The 21,503-nt window shown below is 55.0% G+C and overlaps 1 protein-coding gene and 1 pseudogene across 1 annotated transcript in view; both read left to right on the top strand.

Moving 5' to 3' along the window:
• Positions 1-350: 350 nt before the first annotated feature.
• LOC129522363 (malate dehydrogenase, mitochondrial-like) lies at positions 351-1,386 on the top strand (annotated as a pseudogene).
• Positions 1,387-5,964: 4,578 nt separating this feature from the next.
• The window catches only part of PRR23E (PRR23 family member E), a 109,373-nt gene continuing 93,834 nt past the window's right edge, over positions 5,965-21,503 (top strand). The window contains exon 1 of the mRNA XM_055343243.1: positions 5,965-5,987. Coding sequence (XP_055199218.1) covers positions 5,965-5,987 — 23 coding nt within the window. The remainder of the gene's footprint in view (positions 5,988-21,503) is intronic.

Consider the following 21,503-nt stretch of genomic DNA (forward strand, 5'->3'; position numbering starts at 1 on the left):
ACGGGACTCTGCTGTTCTAGAACATTCCCTGCACTCTTGTCTGAGCAGCACTCACCACTGTCTGCCCCCATCTTTCTCTGCATGTGCACTTGCTTATCTTCTCTGGCTTCCTCTGAACTGGAGGCTCCACAGAGGCAAGACCTATGAGGTTTTCTCCCACCCAGAGAGAATGGTGCCTGGCGCACGCAAGGTGCCAGACGGTAGCTTGTTAGACGGGTAAGTTTAACTAAACCCAGCCCCGGGTTTAGTTAAGTGGTCAGTACGGCTTTACCATGAGTCTTTTAAAGGAGGAGGCTCAGGTCGTTGGTGTCACCTGCCCGCCGCCGGCTCCTGCGCCTGCTCTTCGGCTCCCTGCCCGCTCCAACCAACCATGCCCTCCGCCCTCGCCCTCCCTGCCGGCGCCGCTCTCTGCCGCAGCTTCAGCACCTCGGCCCAGAACGATGCTAAAGTAGCTGTGCTTGGGGCTTCCGGAGGAATTGGGAGGCCCTTGCTCTGCTTCTCAAGAACAGCCCCTAGTGAGCCGCCTGACCCTCTACGATATTGCTCATACACCGGAGTGGCCGCAGATCTGAGCCACATCGAGACCAGAGCAACCGTGAAAGGCCACCTCGGACCTGAGCAGCTGCCGGATGTCCTCAAAGGCCGCGATGTGGTGGTTATTCCAGCCGGAGTCCCAAGAAAACCAGGCGTGACACGGGATGACCTGTTCAGCACCAATGCCTCAATTGTGGCCACCCCGACTGCGGCTTGCGCCCAGCATGGCCCCGAGGCCATGATCTGCGTCATTTCAAATCCGGTCAACTCCACCATCCCAATTGCAACGGAGGTTTTCAAGAAACACGGAGCTTACGACCCCAATAAAATCTTCGGGGTGATGACCCGGACATTGTCAGGGCCAACACTTTCATTGCAGAACTAAAGGGTTTGGATCCCGCGCGAGTCAATGTTCCTGTCATTGGCGGTCATGCCGGGAAGACCATCATCCCCCTGATCTCTCAGTGCACCCCCAAGGTGGACCTTCCCCAGGACCAGCTGACAGCTGTCACTGGGCGGATTCAGGAGGCCGGCACGGAGGTGGTGAAGGCCAAAGCTGAAGCAGGCTCTGCCACCCTGTCCATGGCATACGCTGGAGCTCGGTTTGTCTTCTCCCTTGTGGATGCAATGAATGGGAAGGAAGGAGTTGTCGAATGTTCCTTTGTTAAATCCCAGGAAGCAGACTGTGCCTATTTCTCCACACCATTACTGCTGGGGAAAAAGGGCATCGAGAAGAATCTAGGCATTGGCAAGATCTCCCCTTTTGAAGAGAAGATGATAGCAGAAGCCATCCCCGAGCTGAAGGCCTCCATCAGAAAGGGAGAGGAGGAGTTTGTGAAGAACATGAAATGAAAGGGCAGCCAGCTAGCAGTCCGTTTCCCTAACTTATGAAGGCATCATGTCCCTGCAAAGCCATCTCCTGCCCTCATGTTTCCGTTGCGTTAACCACCAGTGTCATGTTAACGTCACCGCCCCTTCCAGTAGCAAGTCCGTCAATGTGTGCATCAATAAAAGCAGGCTTCCATTTTCTTTAAAAAAAAAAAAAAAAAAAGGAGGAGGCTCAGAGAGGCACAGCCACTTCTCAAGGTCACACAGCTTCACAGATGCAGAGGACATGGTCCCTGCCCGGAGAGCCTATGACCCATCAGCACAGATGGGCACGAACAGGTTGGAGGAAACATTGCAGGGAGCATGAGGGAAGCCTTGAGGGATGAGCTCCACCAGGTATTGATGGAGGCTTCATCGAAGAGAGGACACTGGGACAAGTGGCGTTTGTGGGCTTCCATGGCAGATGGGGAGTAGGCTGGGGGTGTGCTGTCCACGAGTCTCTCTCTCCATCCCTCCGTTCTGCTTCCCTCTGTGTTGGGCCTCCTCCTGAGCAGCTCTCCCCATGCCCTGACCCGTGACGAGGGAGAGAGAGAGAGAGAGAGAGAACGGCCCCCACAAGCTCCAGAATTGTGACTGGCCCTGGCAGGGTCGTGTGTCCATCACTGAATGACTAGCTCTGGTTAAGGAAACATAGCGCCCTGCCCTGCTTGGCTGAATCGCGCCTCAGAGCTGGGGTTGAAGGCAGCTCCAAGACCCCCGCAGGGCCTGGGAGTTGGGGGGTTGTCGTGAACCCGGGCAGTTACTCTGCATGCCCGGCGGGCAGACCATGGTAGTACCTGGAGACTTGAGTGGGAAGAACCACAGTGGCGGCGGGGGGGGGGTGGTGGTTCTTGTAGGCCCAGGGAGCAGTGGGAGGCAAAGGCGGTGCCCGGGGGTAGCAGGTGCTGAGTCTGGGGTCCCGCTGATCATGGGGGTGACAGCACTCTGTAAACTGTAGTTAAGACACCTCCTGGGGAAAGGAGGCCAGCGCCCTGGGGTCGTCCCCATCTGCCGGGTACCGGCCTTGCCTGCTCCCAGTTTGAGTTGGTCAGGACACACCATCCTCCTGGCTGTGGAGGGGGGCGGTCGGACATGGGGACAACTCCTTCCGGGCCTGTTGGGGAGGGTTGCGGGCCTGGAGCTGTTGGTGGCGTTCCCTTGGTCATTAGGTGGAGGGTGTGGCTGCCCCATGACAGGGGAGGCGGAGACGGGCAGGTACGGGGTGCTGGGGACACTGCTGGATCGTGTCCCTGGGGCCCCCCAGACACCTGGACGGATAGCAGAGGAGCCCGGCCGGTGCCCCGGCCTCCCATGCCAGAGGGCACCCTGCGTGTCACATACTCCGTGATGCCCACTCCCTTCCCCTCCTTCCGCAGGGCCTGGCTCGATCGGGTCCCCAAGACACCCCACCAGCTCCCTCCTGTAGAGCGGGTGTGAAAGCCCCTGCACGGAGTAGTGCGTGTGTGTTAGCTCGGGTGTCTTCCGCAGTCTATGCGCAGGCTTAGAACGTGCTCAGCCCGGAGCCTGGCTTGGCGATGACCACGACCGATGCCCAAGTTAGGGCACCACTGTAAGCACGTGCCTTCCGCGGGCCCAGGCTGCCCCCCTGCACCCAGGGTTGTCCCCAGGGGAGACGCCAGCGGGACAGCCCCTCGGCCAGTTCACCCGGGAAGAGCTGCTCGGCCCTGAAGCCGGCCCGATCCGCTGGCTCCGGAGCAGCCTTCCCGAGTGCCCCGCCCCGCTCTGCTCACTGCAGGCAGCGCGCTCTCTCCTGGGGCCTTTCCTGCCACTGATCGATACGCCTAGAAATTCTCCTCTGATGGTTTCCCTAGCAACCAGCCCACAGGCAGCTGCCCTCCATCAGCCTGCTTTCTGATCTGAAACCCAGCTCCTCCCAGGCGCTGCCAGCATCTCCTGTGCCAGGCTGAGGGCTGGGGGTACACGGTCCCCCTCTGGTCAAGCGCATGATGCCGAAGCAGTTTCTTGGGGCCCCCAGGACCTTGGGTCGGGTGCACCTGCAGAGGCCACGGGAGTGTGGAGGATGCCTACCCCAGTGGACCATCTGCTGTGGGCCGGGTCAGGGAGCTGGCCCCTCTGTGACTACCGGTGACCCGGGCGCTGGGCCAGCAGAACAGGTGCCAGAGTTGGCGGCCAGCACTAGGCCAACTGTTCCAGCCCTGGGGAGCAGCCCTGTCTTACCCTGCTGTAGAGGAGGGCCGGGCTTGCAGAGGGGAGGAGGCACTCCCTCCCCTGGGATGGGAACTTGATTTTGTCCGAGTACAAAGTCCACATCTGCCCAAAGGCAGGCCTGAGACAGGTGGGCCCCTGTGAGGGTGTCCCTGGAGGGGCTTTCTGGTTTCTGGGAGCCTACGGGCTGCAGGGGTTGTGAGCAGAAGGAACGTGGGGCTGGTGCAGAAGATTGAGGCAGTGAGGGAGGCATGTGGGTGTTGCCCCGGGTTTGGGGGTGCTGGAAAGCCCCTGGAAACCCCACAGCTGCACTGATGTCCGGGATGCCATCCAAGCACCTTGACCCTCAGGAGTGGGGTAGGCTACAAGCCAGCCACCCAAAGTGGAGACAGACTTCCTCCTTGAAGGACATGCTCCCAGCCACTGGGGGCTGTAGGCAGGTGCCCTCCGTGTCACTCCAGCTACAGATGCTACCTCCAGGCTTGCCCTCCTCCTGTCACTGACCCAAGCAGGTGCATCAGGGCCTGGCCACCTCCCGACACAGGATGGCTCTGGGGGCCACTCTGACTCTGGGTCGCCAGGGGTCACCCTGGCTGTCCCTGTGCCTCATGGCAGCTCAGCATCCCCCTTTGCTGGCTCCTGCTTCCTCCCTCTCTGCTGCAGGCCCTGCGGGGAGGGGGCCCTCCTGGGAAGTCTGCTGTGTGCTTCATGGGGGATGCTGCTCTTCCTCACTGGATCACTGCCCTCAGAATGCCCTGGGGACCTGGGGCACGTGTAGGCTGGCAGTGGCCCCACACTCTCCTGCTCCCCCAGAGCTGGGCTGGCCCTCCATGGGGCTCCTCAGAGGGGAGGAGCCTGACTCCTCCTGCCTCGGTGGCAGAGAATTCTGTCCTGGTTGGTTACGCCAGGTGCCATCTCTTTGCTGGTGATGGGTCAGGACAGGCATGGCCCCAGTTCGGAGGCCTAAGGAAGTTTGCTAGGGGCTTTGGGGAAGGTCTTGGGAAGACAGAGCCTCCTGCAGACACAACCCTCCTCCTGCCTGGGTGGGGAGCCTGCCGATGCAGCCTCTGACAGCCCCCATCCAAGTGGAGTGGAGATGCCCCCACTGAAGGCAAAAGGGGATGGGTCCCAGACACCTCCCCCTCCATTGAGGCCTGGCCTTCCTCCAGACCGAACGAAGCCTTGAAGCCGACTTTGCCTTGGGGGGCCACCTTCCTGGGTCAGCGCTCATGTGGGATGCTGGTCCATCCCCCTGACAGTGCCTGGGCTCAGGCAGGATGATTCCAAGTGAGGGTCTGTCTGTGGCTCGGGGCTGGAATCAGCACGTCTGTGCCTCTGCCTATGGTCATGAGTGCAGGGCTGATATCACGACGGAGCCAGATCCAGACTCTCCACCTGGTATTTCTGTGGAACTCTTGGGACAGAGAAGCGCTTTCACTGCCTCATTCCTGGAGCTCGGACAGGGGAGAGGCCCCTTCCTTTGCCCAAACCCACTGAGAAAGGACGAGCAGCTAGCTCTTGGCGTTATTTCGGCTCCCCGGGCCTATGAGCCAGTCTGTTCTCTCATGGGCCTGAGGAGGCTTGAGGTGGCATCCTGTCCTACCCAGGACGGCCAACTAGACACCAGGGAGGTGACATTCCAGGGGTGCGGATCCTCCTGACCTCTATTGTCCCTCAGGGTGAGTGCAGGAGCAACACCACATGGCTCTGCCTGGGTGCTGTGGCCCCATGGCTCCTCCTTCCACAGCCCTTCCACGTTCAGCAGAGACCCCACCAGGGGCTTTATTGTCCTGTTTGTGGTCCAAGGGCAGGCCTGACTGTCAAAGTCATTGGCATCTGAGACTGCCCCGCCGCCCCTTCCGATGTGAGGTATAGGGTCAAAGGCCACCACCCCCAAATTAAAGCCACAGGAAGACACTGAGACTTCACATCCAGCTAGCAAGGATTAAAGTCTGGAGACTAAGCCCAGATGAGTGAGTGCAGGTCCACCTCAATGGGCATGTGCAACTATGGCAGGTAGGCTCACCTTTCCGGGTGTTAATTTGGTAAATGGATCAACACCCTAAGAATGTTTATACTTTGGCCCCAGAAATTCCACATCTGAGGATCAATCATATGGCAATAATTTCTGGATAGCAAAGAAGCCTGTACGTTGGGTGTGTCAGAGCCAGCCTACTTGGGCTCTTGAGAGACAATTGTTAGATACTTGGGAAAATCTGCCAGCCAACTGTTAGACTGTTGGTAGCTTGATGTCGCCACAGTGGACGTATTTATACCACAGACATTGGCAAATGCTGCACGTCGGAGACTTTATCTTCTTTGGAGAGCTAGTGTAGCAGCACAGTGGGCCACTGGCTCCCTGGACGCCCTGTGACCATGGGGCCGGTCTTCGTGTACCAGTAAGGGGCAGTCTGCAACGTATGCTGCTGAGTGGACAAAGCAAGCTGCATGCTGCCATTTGTAGGGAAAACCGAGGGAGCACGGTCATGGCCGTTCCATTGCAGGAACAGACCCTGGGGTACCAGTGGGGTACCAGTGGCTAAGGAAGTAGGGATCAGGGACGGAAGGCACACTTGCTGTCTCCCACATGCTCTCTTAGAGTTTACCATACTCAAAGTTTTTTGCTTTTTTTTAATTTGAAAGACAATGAGAAAAGAAAAATCTTTTGAAAATTGTGTTCATCTTGGTGCCATTTACAAATGCAAAAAATAAGAAGCAACATAACTGTCCAATTAAAGGGGATTGTCGAGATAAAGCGCAGTAGCTCATGTGGCAGAAACACTACTACACTATCCTTCCAAATGGATGCCGACAAATTATTTATTATGACAGGGAGACTACTAATGAGAGTTTACCTGAAAAAAAAAAAGCTGATTATATAATTATATATCTTGTCTTATCTAGACTGTAAAAATTAACAAAACAGAAAACTGGTGGGAAATATGCCAAACCATGGACAGTGTGTTTTGGTTGGTGTTATTTTGGGCAATTAACGTTTTCTTTATTTTTCTCCCTATGCTTTTCAGATTTGCTGTGTTGAATAGGAATTCCTTTCATAATCCACCCCCCTCCCCTGCCAAAATCTTTATTTTATTGAAACAGCTGAAGCCAGGCAAATCCGATGCCCCATAATCTGGGTGGGTCCTACCAGCCATGCCCTGCTGGCGCCGGGCTGTGGCTTCCATAGGCTCTGGCTGCTGCGCCCACACTGGGCCCACGTCTGCCCTCCGAGCGTGCACCCAAGGCGCGGGCTCCCTCTCCAGCCTCCACCAGCCCGCTGTGGAACCCTAAGGCCTGGAGCTGCAGGGTGGGGGCGACCACAGACCTCCTGCCGCTGTTGAACCCAGTGACGCGTATATGCTGCCACCCGACTCAAGAAACAAACGTCATTTTTTAAAACGCCGGCTTGCATCTGGCTGGGACAAAGGAGGAAGGAAGGCTCCCCCTTCTCCGTGTCGTAGGAATCCCAGAAGCTGGGGGGTCTCCTGCATCACCCAGGGCTGTGTGGTGGGCTCTCTGCTCCTCTGTGCCCAAACCCAAGGCCCTCCTTTCAGACCAGGCATCTCCCATGGGGACTCAGGAAGTAGCCATTCCCCAAAGCGTGTGCTCATGCTCACACACACATCCACACGCGTGCAAAGGGCTGCCTGTTTGCTGTAGGGGAGTCACCTCTTTGGTTCCCGAGAGCCGCTGGCTACCTACTCAGGAAAAGCTGCCTGTCCCCGGAACACTGAGCAATTGGCTTTTTGTGCCTCTGCTTGCTCATCTGCCAAATGGGGCCATTGACGCACTTACCTCATTAAGTGAGGCATCGCAGGCACCCAGCTCAGCCTGTGCCAGCCCTGAAGGCTACTATAGCTGTGTGCGGGGCTGTCCCCTGACTTGGGGGGTCTCCTGCCCCCCATTGGGATCGCAGTCCTTGCTTTAGCCCCTGAGCTCCCACCCCCACTCGGATGGTCATCCTCCTTGGCCCTAGGCCGTGGGGCTGGACACCATCGTCCCCTCCCTATTCCCCAGCCCCGATGTTTCATTTGTCTGCCATTTGGGGCTAAGGTTTAGACATCTGCATATTTCACACAAGTCCCAATTTCTGGCTTCCCTTGAACCACGGGAGCCAAGGGGCCGGGCTGGCACTTAGCACCCTGTTAGGGTCTAGGGGGGTAGCTCCGTGGCCCTGGGACCTGCAGTCCTTAACCTGACGGGCCTTCTGAGAACAGAGGCCTCTCGATGCTTCTGTGAACTGTGGGTGCCCAGAACTGCAGAGGGAAGGTGCCCACAGCTCACAGGGTCCTCATCGCTCCTGAGCCCTGGGTCCCTGGGGAAGCTGTCCTGCCTCCACACCAGGTGCCTGGCCAGGTGGGCAGGTTCCTGTCCTCCCACCTTCCCCTGGCTCTGGGGAGCGGGTGGTCTCCAAACTCACTCTATCACCCCCTCGGTGTCTTGATTTTTCTCCTGAGTCCCGGGTTGTGTAGACTTGTGTGCCGAGCAGGAGCAGTGACATCATGGGGCTGCCGCTGTGAGTGGCCCTGGTGCGGGTCAGAGCACTGACCTCCAGGTGATGTGCTGGAGGTCCAGGTGACCTCCGGGCCAAGGGGACACGATGCCTCACTCGGTTGCCCGCAGGCTGGTGGGTAGCAGGCTGGAAGCTGGAGCTTCGTGTGCTCTGCAGACACCCCAAGTGGCCACCCCTCCCTGCTGGCCTCAATCCTAGCCCAGAGATGACAGGCTAAGCCACATCCCCTTGAGGTCATGTCCCCTTCCCACTGGCTGCCAGCACCCTCTGCAGACAGCTCCATGGCCTCTCGCACTGCCATCCTGCCTGCTTGTTTCTATGTGGTCCTTCCACACATCCATGTATTGTCACCACTCCTGGCATGTTAGTGACATCATTTACATTGATTAGTGACATCCCAGGAGCCCCTGACTTTCTGTCTCACTCTGAAATCTGTGTTGTACCTTTGAGGTCCTGCAAGCTACATCTGTGATGGCCTCAGCTCCTGCTGAGTCTTGCAAGCAGTGTCTGACCTGTGTCTGGCCAGTGGTCCACTGGAGCCTCTGGCTCATTCTCCCTATTGCCTGCTTGAGCCAAGCACCAGGCTGGGCTATAGACACCAAGGTGGACACAAGGTTCCAACCCTGCCTTCAAGGAATGCCTGGGCTGGGGAGGGTTTTTTTTTGGGGGGGACACACAAATGTACACAAACTACTAGAACCCAGAGTGGGAGATGGTCCCTGCTATGACCTGACCCGACCTGCAGGCCAAGAAGTCTCCCTAGATGGGAGGAATCTTGAAAGATGTGCTTTGCAGGCGAGGGGGAGAGCGCCAGGCAGCAGAAGTAGCTGCTGTGAAGGTGATGAGTTTGGGGCAGCAGGAGAGGAGGGGAGGGAGGGAGGGGCTGAGGGTGGTGAGGGAGCCAAGAGGCCATGGCGGGGCAGGGCCACATGCACGAGCAGCTACTCTTCCGAGGGCACCAGTGAGGCCAGTGGAGGCAGGACAGGGCTATGATCTCAGCCCCACCATGTCTAGCCTAGTGGCCTTGGGCATGTCACATCCCTCTCTGAGCCTCAGCTTCCTCCTCTGGGAATGGGGCCAGTGCTAGCTTGAGTCAGGGAGCATCCATGCAGGGACCACCACTGGGGCTCCCAGAAGACTGACTGAATGCCACAGCGGGCTGAGTCTGGAACTGTGTGCTGGGGACCTAGCTCCCGGACTCCTGGGGACATAATGCTTGCAGAGGTTCCTGGAGGGTCTATGCCCGTGGTGACCCTAGGAGGAAGAAGGAAGATGCTAATTGCCTCCTTCTCTGCTGTCCCCAGGCAAAAGTCAGCCCAGCTCTGTCCGCCTCCCCAGGGAGGGTCAGTACCAGAGGAAGAAAGTTGGGGGGTAGGGCGGAGGACTGGGGCTCGTGTTGTCTCTTCCTAAGCAGGCTCAGTACCTGACAGTGACTGTTCCTTTTTGGGTTGCTATCACTGCAGAACAAACTGCCCCAACCTTAAGAGTGCAAATCCATCCTTATCCTGCTCCCAGAGTCTGGATCTGAAGCAGGAAGGGCACGTGCTCCATGATGTCTGGCCTCAGCTGGAAAGTTAGGAGCTGGAGTGACTCACCTGGAGGCTTCTTCACATACACGTCTTGGCGGGGCACACTTGCAGACCGGGGCTGCCTGTGGGGCTGCTTCCCGTGGCCTGGAGTCCCTACCCCCCAGCCCCTCCCCAACCCCGCGAGGTGGCCTCAGGTAGTAAGAATCTTACATAGAGCCTCGGGACTCCGACAGCCAGTGCTCCAAGCCTCTCCTGACCGGGACTCAGGAAGACCTGGACCTCTATTGTTCGAGTCGATCCCAGGTCCATCCGAGTGGGGCACAGGCCCACCTCTTAGCAGTGCTAAGGAGTCTGCAGGCATGTTTGAGGGGCACTTTGTGTGAACCAGACATTGTGTGCTCTCCAGGATTCTTGGCAGAAACGCTGCCCAGAAGCTCCTCAACAGGATGCTTGACATTCCGCAATTAATGTTTCATGCCCTTTATTCGATGGTTTGATCCCCGTTATAAATGTTACATCCCAATAAAAGTGGGTGTACTTTTGTGTGTCCCCCCCCAAACCCTCCCCAGCCCAGGCATTCAACCTTCTCAGTCATGATGGCCTCAGCCCCTCCCAGTGAGAGATCTTCCATAAATCCCCGACAGATCCCAGCATCTCAGACACAAGTCTGGCAATCAAGCCCGTTCACCTCTCCTGCACCTTCCTCCTTCTCCACTCCTCACACTGTGTGTATCCTGTCCACTGCCACGACTTTGACCCTGTCCCTTCCTGTACCTGAGAAACTTGTCCTGAGGCCCAGCAGCCCTCAGGCAGGCCCAGGCTCTCCCCATGCTAGGCACTCTTGCCATTTTGCTCATTCCTCCAACTTGGTCCCCAAGTATGTGCTGTCTGGGGGCAGAGCTCCCGGTATCGGAGCCAAAATAATTTGTAAGAACCCCTGGGTGCTTGGTGCTGGCCTAGCTGGGGCTTTTAGCCAGATGCCTCCCTGCCACTTCTCCTCCTCCATATGGCCTGAGCTTGTCACCTTGTGACAAGGTGGCCGGGTTCCAAGGGTGAGAGTCTGAGGGAGAGAGAGCGCCAGGTGGAAGCCATATAAGCCACATTGCCTTTTAGGACCTCACTTTGAAAGACACAGAGTCACTTCTGTTGTATTCTATTGCTCAACTGTTCGGGGGGTTGCAAATGGATGTCGTGTTGTAAGACGGGATATGTTGATGTGACCACCGTTGGAAGACACAATCTGCCACAGTAATGTTCATTGTGAGGAATTAATTAGTTAGATGATCCTTGTAAGGAACTTACCCCAGTACCTGCTAAGTCGTGAGTGTCTAAAAATGTTGACTATTATTATGAAGTGCTGGAAGAATTGATGCCTGGCACTGTTGGAGCTAAGGGAGACCTTACCTTGTCTTGGGGGAGGATGATCATGGAAGATTTTCTAAAGGAGCTAACACTTTAGCACATCTGAGACAAAGTGTCAGAGGAAAGAGCTCCAGGGGGAGGGCACGGCATATACAAAGGCCCCGAGGCCAGTGTGTATGTGTGCGTGTGGAGTATGTGTATGCTTGTGTATGTGTGTGCAATGAACTGAAAAGAAATGTATGCTCAAGGACTTTTTTTTTTTTTCAGAACTAAATGAAGAAATGAATTTCTCATTTCAGCATGAGGAGGACCAGATCGTGTTTTCAGCTGCAGCAGGGGCCTGAGGCCGGCCAGGGAGTCAATGTGCGGGACATTGAGTGAAGCCTCAGAACACCTGCTCCCACTGGGTCCAGGGGGCAGCGGGTAGAGGACCAGGCTCTTCAAGCACGGCCTCTGGCCCCACCCAACACTACGGTCAACGTTCACCCTGAATACCCGAGCTGAGGCTGAGGAGAGTGGGTCCCCTCTCTCTCAACTTAGCAGACCCTAGCCTTCACTCCAGGACAGCCATTCGCCATGCCAGCCCTGAGGCTGAGCTCTTGGTGTGGGCTTCTGGTTAAGGCCATCTGAATTCCTGCCAGGCCCCAGGACCTCTGCACCCCTGAGTGCTAGGATCGGGGCTGGCCCTTCTGTTCCCTGGGGCTGGGGCACAACACTCAGCCCTGACTTGGATAGGAGTGGGTGACACTGAGCTGCCCCCTCCCTGTCCCTCATGCTACCACCCAATGCTGCTTGTGGCTCCCTTTGTCTCCAAGAGCCTCAAGAGAAGACAGGAGAGAGGCTTAATTGCAGCCTGCCTGGGAGCCTCAGAGGCACTGACCTCCCTGGCCACACCCCAAGCTTGGCACGCTTTAATTAAAGACAAAGCGCTGCTGCTCGGGGAGCCCCGTCAGCCTGATGAGCAGAGATGGGCTGCCACGGCCACCACGGGATGGCCAGCTGACCCTTCTCAGAAGTGTGTGGGGTCTGTGCCCTTGTAGAGGGCGGTGGCTTGGACCACCCTTGCTGAGTTATTTTCTGATCCCCGGGCTGCAAAGAACAAAAATGACAGTCCCGGAGTTGCCCTTTCTTGAAACCCGTCTCCTTGTGGGTAGCCCAGCTCCTTTAACTGGTGGGCATGCCTGTGAGCCATGTGCGTCAGTCCTGGGGTCACTCTGGCGGTGCCATGAGGCTGTAGTCAAAACAATGCGACAGCAGCGCTGATGGGGCATCCCTGGTCCTTCTTCCCACAACCAGAGCCTTTAGCCACTGGGGGAGCACAGCATGGAGGCTGAGCTCAGATGCTGAGCCTCTGACTTCCTGACTGTGTGACCTTGGGAAAGTCATTCAACCTCCCTGAGTGTGGCTCCTCAGCTGGGCAGCAGGGAGAGCCGCCGTTGCCTCTTGGGAATGCTCTAGCACCGTGCTGGGTGTGAACCCAGCTCCCGCCCTCATCCCACCTTCTGCGTGGGCCAGGGCCTGGGGTGCCCGGTCCCGCACACGTGCAGCCAACTGCTTACCCGCTCTAGTACCTGCATCTCTCTGCTCCTCCGCCTGAGGTCCCTCTCCTGGGCCAGAGGAGCTTAGCAACCTGGAAGTTTATGGATTCTGTGCCCCTGGAGCAGCCTTCTATCAACAAAGGACTGGAGCCTATAGAGACAGACTCCAGCTTCCCCATCCTGCAGCCCCATGGTGGACAATTTTTTTTCCTCTGTAAATTTGTTTATATTATTTTTATTTTATCTTATATGGTTCTTTTTATCCTTAGGTTTATCTCAAAAAAGATATACTGTCTAATTATTGTCATTTCAGAATGTTTAATTGTAAAATATACACAGCATAAAATTACCAGCTTAACCATTTTCAAGTGTATAGTTAAGTACATTCACACTGTTGTGTAACCAATTCCAGAACTTTTTTCATCTTGCAAAATGGAGACACAGTCCCCATAAACACGAACCCCTCTTCCTCTGTCCCCTCCAGCCCCAGGCAACCACCATTCTGCTTTCTATCTCTGGGAATCTGCTCTACGGGCCGCATGTAAGTGGGATCCTACAGCAGTCGTCCTTTCCCTGAGAGCAGCATCCCCAGGGTTAAGCCGTGTTGCAGCACGTGTCAGAATTTCCTTCCTTTTGAAGGCTGAATAACATACTATTGTCTGTTAAAGGGCATTGTCTTTGTCCATTCATCCCTCCTTGACAGTGGCTTTTGTGAATAATGCCACTTTTGGCTATTGTAAACAATTTGCTGTATACATGAGCTTACAAATATCTGAGTCCCAGCATTCAATTTTTGGGCGTCTAAACTCAGAAGTAGAATTGCCAGATCACATGAGATTTCTATGTTCACCACTATTCTTTTTCACCACTAGTTTTTTTTTAAAATATTGATTTTATTTATTCATGAGAGACACAGAGAGAGGCAGAGACAGGCAGAGGGAGAAGCAGGCTCCCTATGGGGAGCCTGATGCAGGACTCGATCCCAGGACCCTGGGATCAAGCCCTGAGCCGAAGGCAGACGCTCCACCACTGAGCCAACCAGGTGCCCTGTATTCTTCATAGTTTTGATTTGCATTTACCTATTGATGAGACCTTTTTTTTTTTTTCAGGGCTGTTTGGATTGTGACAGAACGTTTAAACTAGCTCTAGAAAAAATGAAAACTTACTGGCTCAAGTAACTAAAAGACCAGGATGATATTTGGCTTTGGACATGGCTGGATCCAGGTGCTCAAATGATGTCTCTCCACCTCCTGGCTCTTCTTTCTTCTATGTCGGATTCATTCTCAGGTAGGCGTTCCCCATGTAGTCACCAAGGGAACGACTGTAACTTTGGGGTGATAGTCTTCCAAAAGAGAAAAGGTATCTCATTCCCAATAACCACCACATGAGTCCTAAGGAGGGCTCCCTCATTTGGTCACTGTGGTCAGGAGTATGGAACAGTCTCCCTGAACAGGCATGGGTCAGGCACTGGGCGGGGGCCATTCCACCTGGGCCATGAGCACTGACAGTGGGCCCCCAGAACAGGTGTCCACTGCTGGCATCACCCCTCTCTTTGGCTGCTTTGCTGGGGTTCCCACCTTGCCAGGCAGTCTTTGCCTTGTCCTGGCTCCCAGTTTCCTGAGTGCACAGTCGCCTGTCCTCCTGACCCCATCCTCCCATCAGGGCAGCTCCTCAGCTGCTCTCAGGATTCTGGGAACTGAGAGGAGGCCATTGGCAGTAGAGGACGTAGGTTTGGCTTTGGCGGGGGCTCCAGCAGGTGTGGGGAGTTAGCATCACCTGGTGGGAGAGGGTGAGCGCAGAGCCAAGCATGTACCAAGCAGGCAGCGGATGGTCATTTTAGCCAGGACCTTCACTGGCAGCGGTGTAATGGCAGGTGGGCAGAGCCTGGAAGAGTCTGGAAGAGAGCATCCAGGGCCAGCTCTCAATGCCGGGCTGCGGGCCATTCAAGAGGATCCGTGTTGGACTCTGGGGCCATAGAGATACCCAGAGATACCCAGACACCTTGTGGAAGACAGATAATTAGGCAGGTAACTGGAGTGACTCTCTCTGCAGACAGAGAGTGATCCCTAAAAGAGAATCAAAAGCACTCTGGGACAGGGGCTGGCTGAGCAGGTGACTTGGACTCCCACATGATCCAAGAAGCCCCAAGATGTAGGGTGGGGCTGCAGCACCCAAGGAGCACTCCGGCCTCCCCAGGTCAGTCCCATGCACGCCTGAGATGAGAAGGCAGGGTTGCCCTCATCTCCCCCCGACTCCCACTCCTGTGGAGCCCTGGCTGGGCCCGAAAGGGGCAGACCACCTCAGCCGAGGCCCCAGCCCACCCACAGAGGAAGGGCAAATGCTTGTGTTTTTTAATCCGAGTGAACTAGAAGTCAGATTGCACCAGGAATTCGCCTCTTCCAATTTTGCAAACTCTCTGGAGATAATTGGAGGCCCCCTGGTGTGTCAGAACCCAGGGCTGGGCGTCCTGGGGGGCGGGCAGAGAATCGCTGAGAGAGGAGCCATCTGCTCCTGTTCCTGGCTCTCCAGAACTGCAGACTTTAAATGTACTGGTTAGATAGTTTCTCCCCAAAGGCTTCCCATGCCCGGGGATGTTTTTGAGATGGATGGCTCACCCCAGGAACCAGCGAGGTCACTCCTCTCATGCTCTAGCCGGGGAAACTGAGGCCAGGGCGGGGGGCCGGGGGTGGGGGGGAGGCTCGTGCTCAGAGCTCTGGGTGCCCAGGAGGTGAATGGAGGAAGCAGAGACAAGTAGTTGCAGAGCAAAGGATGGCCCTGCAGGAGATGAGATCAGGAGCTCGAGGTGGGGAGCAGGGAGCAGTCAAGGGTGAAGATGTCACGCCCTCCATCAAGGTCGCCAAAACAAGCCCCTGATGCATGCCCAGCTTTGTTTTTTTCTCACCCACCAGCACACCCTCCCTTCTCAGATCTTGGCTGTCTGGTGAGTGCTAAGTTGTAAAATGAAATCACAAATTCAGTACTCTGGGGCTCAGTGGGGATAGCAGTTTGATGTGTGAGTGCTTCTCTTACTCACCCACCAAAACACACACACACTCCAACACACACCCACCCACTTACACTCACGCCCCAACACACACACACACACACACAATGGATTTAACAGGGGATGGCGCCTGAATTTAGGACCTACAAACTCAGTTGTCTACAGGGGTCAGGAGGTAACACAGATGAAGGATTGGGTGGGGGGGGACTATAGGGAATGGTGGAGATTGTGGTAAACACTGACTAAACCTGTGCTGTCTCTAGGCAACTGTTGCCATGTGCGAATGTTACCCCCTGGGGGGGGTAAATCTTTGGATATCTCAAAAGAAGTGGATGATTCTGATTTTTAAATGTTGGCCACTTGTTCACATTTTTATAAGACATTAATTAAGTGGGTCTGCAGGCTGGATTTGTGCTGGGGGGTGCCCTTCATCTGAGAAAGGGACCTGTGTTGGTCATAAAAATATTGAGTGGAGGGGGGGAGGGCAGAAACATTTTAGCACCCAGCAGGTATTTATAAAGCTCCCAGAGGCCATGGGCTACAGAGATGAACTAGACAAACCCAGGGCTTGAGTTCTAGTGGGGAGCTTGCCGTGGCACAAATAACCTGCTAATCATTGTTTAACTACAGGGTACAGGTACAACGCTTGGTGGAGGCAGGCACAGTGCTGGGGGCTGTCTCACCCTGACTTTACGAACCCTCCAGACGCCTGCTGATAGACTGTAACTCTGGAGATGAGAGAACAGGAAGGGAGAGGGTGGGTGGTGCTGTGTCACCGTGCCCGCTGTGGCACCAGCACTCCACACACGGACCCCCGGGGTGGGTGGGCTTCTGACTTCCCCGACAGCAGCCCGGTGGTGAGAATGAGCACGCCCCTTGCAGCTCAAGCCTCATTGGACAGACACTCCGATGTCCTTCGTTCTGAACATTTAAGTCGACTCACGTCGTGGAGCGAGGCTGAAAGAAACACAAGTCCTATGTACCTGTTGTGTGCCCGTTTCCAGTAGCCCGACTGGTTTTGTCACTGTCGCTGTTGCCTTCAGCGCCCTCTGCTACAAAGGGGCAGCCACATTTTTATATGAGCCCAGCATACTGGCCACGGCGGGTGTCACAATGGGTCGTGGGCCTGAGCCTGGCCAACCAGGAGCTGCCCTGGGAAGTTTTCCAACCGAGATCAGCAGAAACAGCAGAAGCCGCCAGTGGCCTCGCTTCTCACATTGTGGGAGAAGCTGGCCTGCAGCGAGGGAGAAGCCACCAACCAGACAGGCATCTGCCTGCGAAATAGGTGGGGAGTAGTAAGGTGCTCCGGTTCCTAATGTTTCCCCATCCCTCTTTTTATGAGATACCTGGATATTTCTTTTTTTATAAGAGTTTATTTATTCATGAGAGACACAGAGAGAGGCAGAGACACAGGCAGAGGGAGAAGAAGGCTCCCTGTGGGGAACCCGATGCGGGACTCAGTCCTAGGACCCCGGGATCATGACAGAGCCAAAGGCAGAGGCTCAACCACTGAGCCACCCAGGTGTCCTGATACCTGGATCTTTCTAATAACTGTCATTTTAAATAAAAAATATTTTAAAATTATTTTAAAACGTAATTCAAAAAATTGTGATAAAAAAACACATGACATCAAATAGAATATTTTAACCATTTTTAAGCTTTCAGTTCAGCAGCTTTAAGTATGTTCATGTTGTGTGCCCATCCTCACCGTCCATCCCCAGAACTCTTTATCTCTTCAAACTGAAATTCTCCCCTGAAACACTAACTCCCCGTTTCCCTCCCCCAGGCTCTGTACCCCCACCTTTTCCCCCCATCCTACTTTCTGTCTTTAGAAATCTTACAGACTTCCCGTAAGTGGAATCACACAGCATTTGTCCTTTGTGACTGGCTGATTTCACTTAGCACAATGTCCTCAATTTAACAGCCGCATTTTGCCCCAGCAAGTTCAAGTGGGGATTTTGTTGCTTGCAACCAAAATGACACTGATGACTAATTCAGTCATTATGACTTTTTTCAAGCAACTTAATTCAAACCATAATATAGAACATTGTTGAGAGAAATACCTCTGGAAAAGGTCAGTACCTTTTCCCCACTAAATCTAGCTGGTTTAGTCACTGCCCAATAGAAATGTTGACTTTTCTTTGATTTTTTTTCATATTTAGGTCATCACTGGTCTCACCTTGCACACGACCTCACCAGCTACAGTGCCGAGTGTTGCTCTGCTCCCGGCTCGCAGACACGGGCCGGATGTGCCGTCCCCTGGGATGTGTGGGCCCAGTGTGTCCCCCACGGCCTCGAGTCTGACTTCAGGTGCAAATCAGACAATGCTGGGACTGTTCTCAGGCGGGTTTCAGCTTTTCCTCTCTGCCCTCTCTGCACTTCTCAACACCAAAATCCCTGCTAGATCTCTGTAACCTTTGTGGTTCGCGCCACCTGGCTTCCTGTGACACAGGGATTCCAGTGCCAGTGGGGTCAAACACTTAACCACGTGCTCAGCAATCCCAGTGACTGCTGCCTGCACCCTGCATTTGCCTGTCCCCATCCTCTCGTCTGTCTGAGGCTTGTCCGCAGCTTGCCCTTCCTCCTTAGAAAACAGAAGAGCATTCAGTGGACCCCATAGCAGGCCTGGAGTCCAGATGGGTTCAGAAGACACAAGCGGCCAAGGTCACATTTGGGTTCTATGTAGGTGGGGGAGTCAAGGAAGGGGCTCAGTGGGGTCCACCATTGCAGGGGACCAGGCAGGGGTGGGTGATGAGGTAGCATGGGGTGTCGCTGATAATTCAGAGCAGCCCTCCCCACCTCAGGAGAATGGCCCTGGGGCTAGTGGCAGCTGCTTGTTTGGGGATATATCACACCCCATACCCCCTATTCAGCAGCCCCCTGGCCAATGACTTGGACCACGTGGGGTGCAGAAGTCCAGCCCTAGGGGTAGGAAGATCTCCATGCCTCAGTTCTGTTCCAGAGCTCAAGCTCCACTGGGGTCGGGCTCCAGCTGAGACCCCAGTGCTGGTTTCTTCCTTGCCTGTCCCTGTGTGTCCCTGCCTGTCCTATGTGTCTCCCGTTCTTCTAAGAGCCCTCCATCAAAAATCATGTCCCTTGGTCTCCCCTCCACCTTGCTTCTAGGACACACTGGGTGGTTGGCTGGGAAGGAAGGAGGCAGTCAACAGGAGGCCGAGTTAGCAGTTGTGAGTGTGTGAGAGAGGCCGGGACAGATGGGACAGGGGCTGGTGTGTGTGGTGTGTGGGCGAGGCCAGAGAAGGACAAGGAGAGCTGGCGAGGCTGGGGGGGGGGGGGGAGGGGGCTTGGGGCCTGGCCCCCAAGAGCCACTTGTCCTGGCCCTCAGACCCCGGTCTTGGCACTCAGGGCAGTCTGGGTGTGCTTCTCAGGTCGGGGGGCGGGTTAGCTGGATGCTGATGAGCATCTGTTTCAGCAGCGGTGTGTTCCTGCCCCTAGATTTAAGCAATCCAGGAGAATTTCAGGGCTATTGTTCCTCAGAGTATTGAGGTCATGTTAAAAATGTCTGATGGCACTTGTGAAAGATGGTAAGGCGGGCTTTAGTGAGGAGCATGGGGACAGGCATGGGGGCCGCTGCAGTGAGACTTTGCAGCAGGAGAGCGCAGGCTGCTGGGGAGTTACAGCGGAGGAGCAGGGCGGTGGGAAACAGGGAAGAGGAAGCATGGGGGTAAAGTGGGGAATCTTTTTTTTTTTTTAATAAATTAATTTTAATTGGTGTTCAATTTACCAACATACAGAATAACACCCAGTGCTCATCCCGTCAAGTGTCCCCCTCAGGGCCCGTCACCCATTCACCCCCACACCCCGCCCTCCTCCCCTTCCACCACCCCTAGTTCGTTTCCCAGAGTTAGGAGTCTTTATGTTCTGTCTCCCTTTCTGATATTTCCCACACATTTCCTCTCCCTTCCCTTATATTCCCTTTCACTATTATTCATATTCCCCAAATGAATGAGAACATACACTGTTTGTCCTTCTCCGATTGACTTACTTCATGCTGAAGTCAGGCCACTGGGGTGGCAGACAGCGCCTGGTGAGGGGTTCGGGAAGAGGAATCCCATCAGATGGGGGGCTGGGCGAGGGAGGAAGTGTTCTGATGAGGCTGACTCAGGGTTCCGGGAGGTTCAGGTGAAGCCAGCTCAGCAGGGTTTTTCTAAAATGGAATTTTACAGGGAAGTGCATGGACAGGCCTGGGAGAGGGCTCAGGAACCCAGCTCTTTGGTCAAGTACGCAAGAACACGATCAAAGGGAACTGACCAAGGACTATGGCCCTGGCATGCATCCTCCGGCTAGGAGCTACAGGATGGAAGTGTGGGGAGCATCATTAAGGGGTTCGGCGTGGGGTGTGGAGGGTGGATTCAAGGCCTGAAGCAGACAAACTCAGTCTCTGGTCTGCACAGAGAAAGGGGCTGGCCTGACAGTGTGTCCTATGAGGCCTTGCTGCTTCTGGGGCTCTCGTGGCCAACTGGAAATTTGTTCTCCTTGTCCAGCACTTCAGGCAGTGGCCTGGGGCTGAGCATGGCAGTGGGGTGAAGAAAGGTCCCCCGCCTACAAGGAAGCCTGAGCTGCTCTGAGCTCGTGCCCAGCCCCAGCTCCCACCCTAGTGTCCTCAGGGTACCTCACTCTCTTGACAGGTCAGTTTAGAAACAAAAGGCCAGGAGTGGTCCAGATTCTTGGTCACTTCCACAGCTGCTCCATGCCCTGAGGGAAATCACTCTGTCCTTCTGCAAAAACAAACATCAAAAAGCGTCTACAGAATTCCAAGTGTTAGAAGAGAGAAATCTGTATTGCTCCTTTAAGAAAAAGGAATTGCTCCCGTCAGCAGAAAGCCGCTGAAGGAAGCTGGAGCCCAGGTAGTAAAAGAGCTCAATTGTATGCAAATGTAGGTACCTGTTGGGAGGGAGGATGGGCGGTGCCTGAGGAAACCCAAAGAAAAAGCCGCTGATCAAAGGCTGTGCTTGATCCCAGCCTCTCTGAACCCAGAATCTTACAGCTGTAGAATAATTAGTGCTTGCTGTCACAAAGCCTTAGAAAAGCGGCAGAACGAGAAAGCAGAGAGGGAGAACCTGTAGTCCCCCAGTGCCCACTTTGTCCCACGGGGACCAGGCTACAGGTAAGACAGGCCACTGTGCATCCTTGGCCAGTGCCCCCTCCAGGTGCGCCCGCCTAGCACCTGCAGGGCACCCATGGTGGCCTCTGGGTCAGCCTCCAGCACACTTGGCTGCTGAGAACTGGAGACGCACCCAGTCCAAAGTGAGACCTGCCGTGAGTGTCCACACCCGCTGGGATTCAACAACCTGGTACCACGAAAAGAATGTAAAATATATTGGTCATTGGAGCAGCCCGGGTGGCTCAGTGGTTTAGCGCTGCCTTCAGCCCAGGGCGTGGTCCTAGGGGCCTGGGATCGAGTCCCACGTCACGCTCCCTGCATGGAGCCTGCTTCTCCCTCTGCCTGGGTCTCTGCCTCTCTGTGTCTCTCATGAATAAATAAATAAATAATCTTTAAAAAAATATCTTGGTCATTTTGGTAGGGATTGCATAGTGAAGTGCTGGTATTTTAGATATATTCAGTCGAATCAAATAGATTCTGAAAATTAATTTCGCTTGTCCACTTTTTTTTAATTTTTATTTATTTATGATAGTCACACACACACACAGAGAGAGAGGCAGAGACACAGGCAGAGGGAGAAGCAGGCTCCATGCACCGGGAGCCTGACGTGGGATTCGATCCTGGGTCTCCAGGATCGCGCCCTGGGCCAAAGGCAGGCTCCAAACCGCTGCGCCACCCAGGGATCCCCCCACTTTTTAAAACTGTGGCTACTAGGGGCACCTGGGTGGCTCAGGGGTTGAGCATCTGCCTTTGGCTCAGGTCATGATTGAATCTTGCATTGGGCTCCCTGTGGGGAACCTGCTTCTCCCTCTGCCCGTGTCTCTTAATAAGTAAATAAAATCTTAAA

Source organism: Nyctereutes procyonoides, unplaced genomic scaffold (genome assembly GCF_905146905.1).
Source record: "Nyctereutes procyonoides isolate TBG_1078 unplaced genomic scaffold, NYPRO_anot_genome, whole genome shotgun sequence".
NCBI classification, from domain to species: Eukaryota; Metazoa; Chordata; class Mammalia; order Carnivora; family Canidae; genus Nyctereutes; species Nyctereutes procyonoides.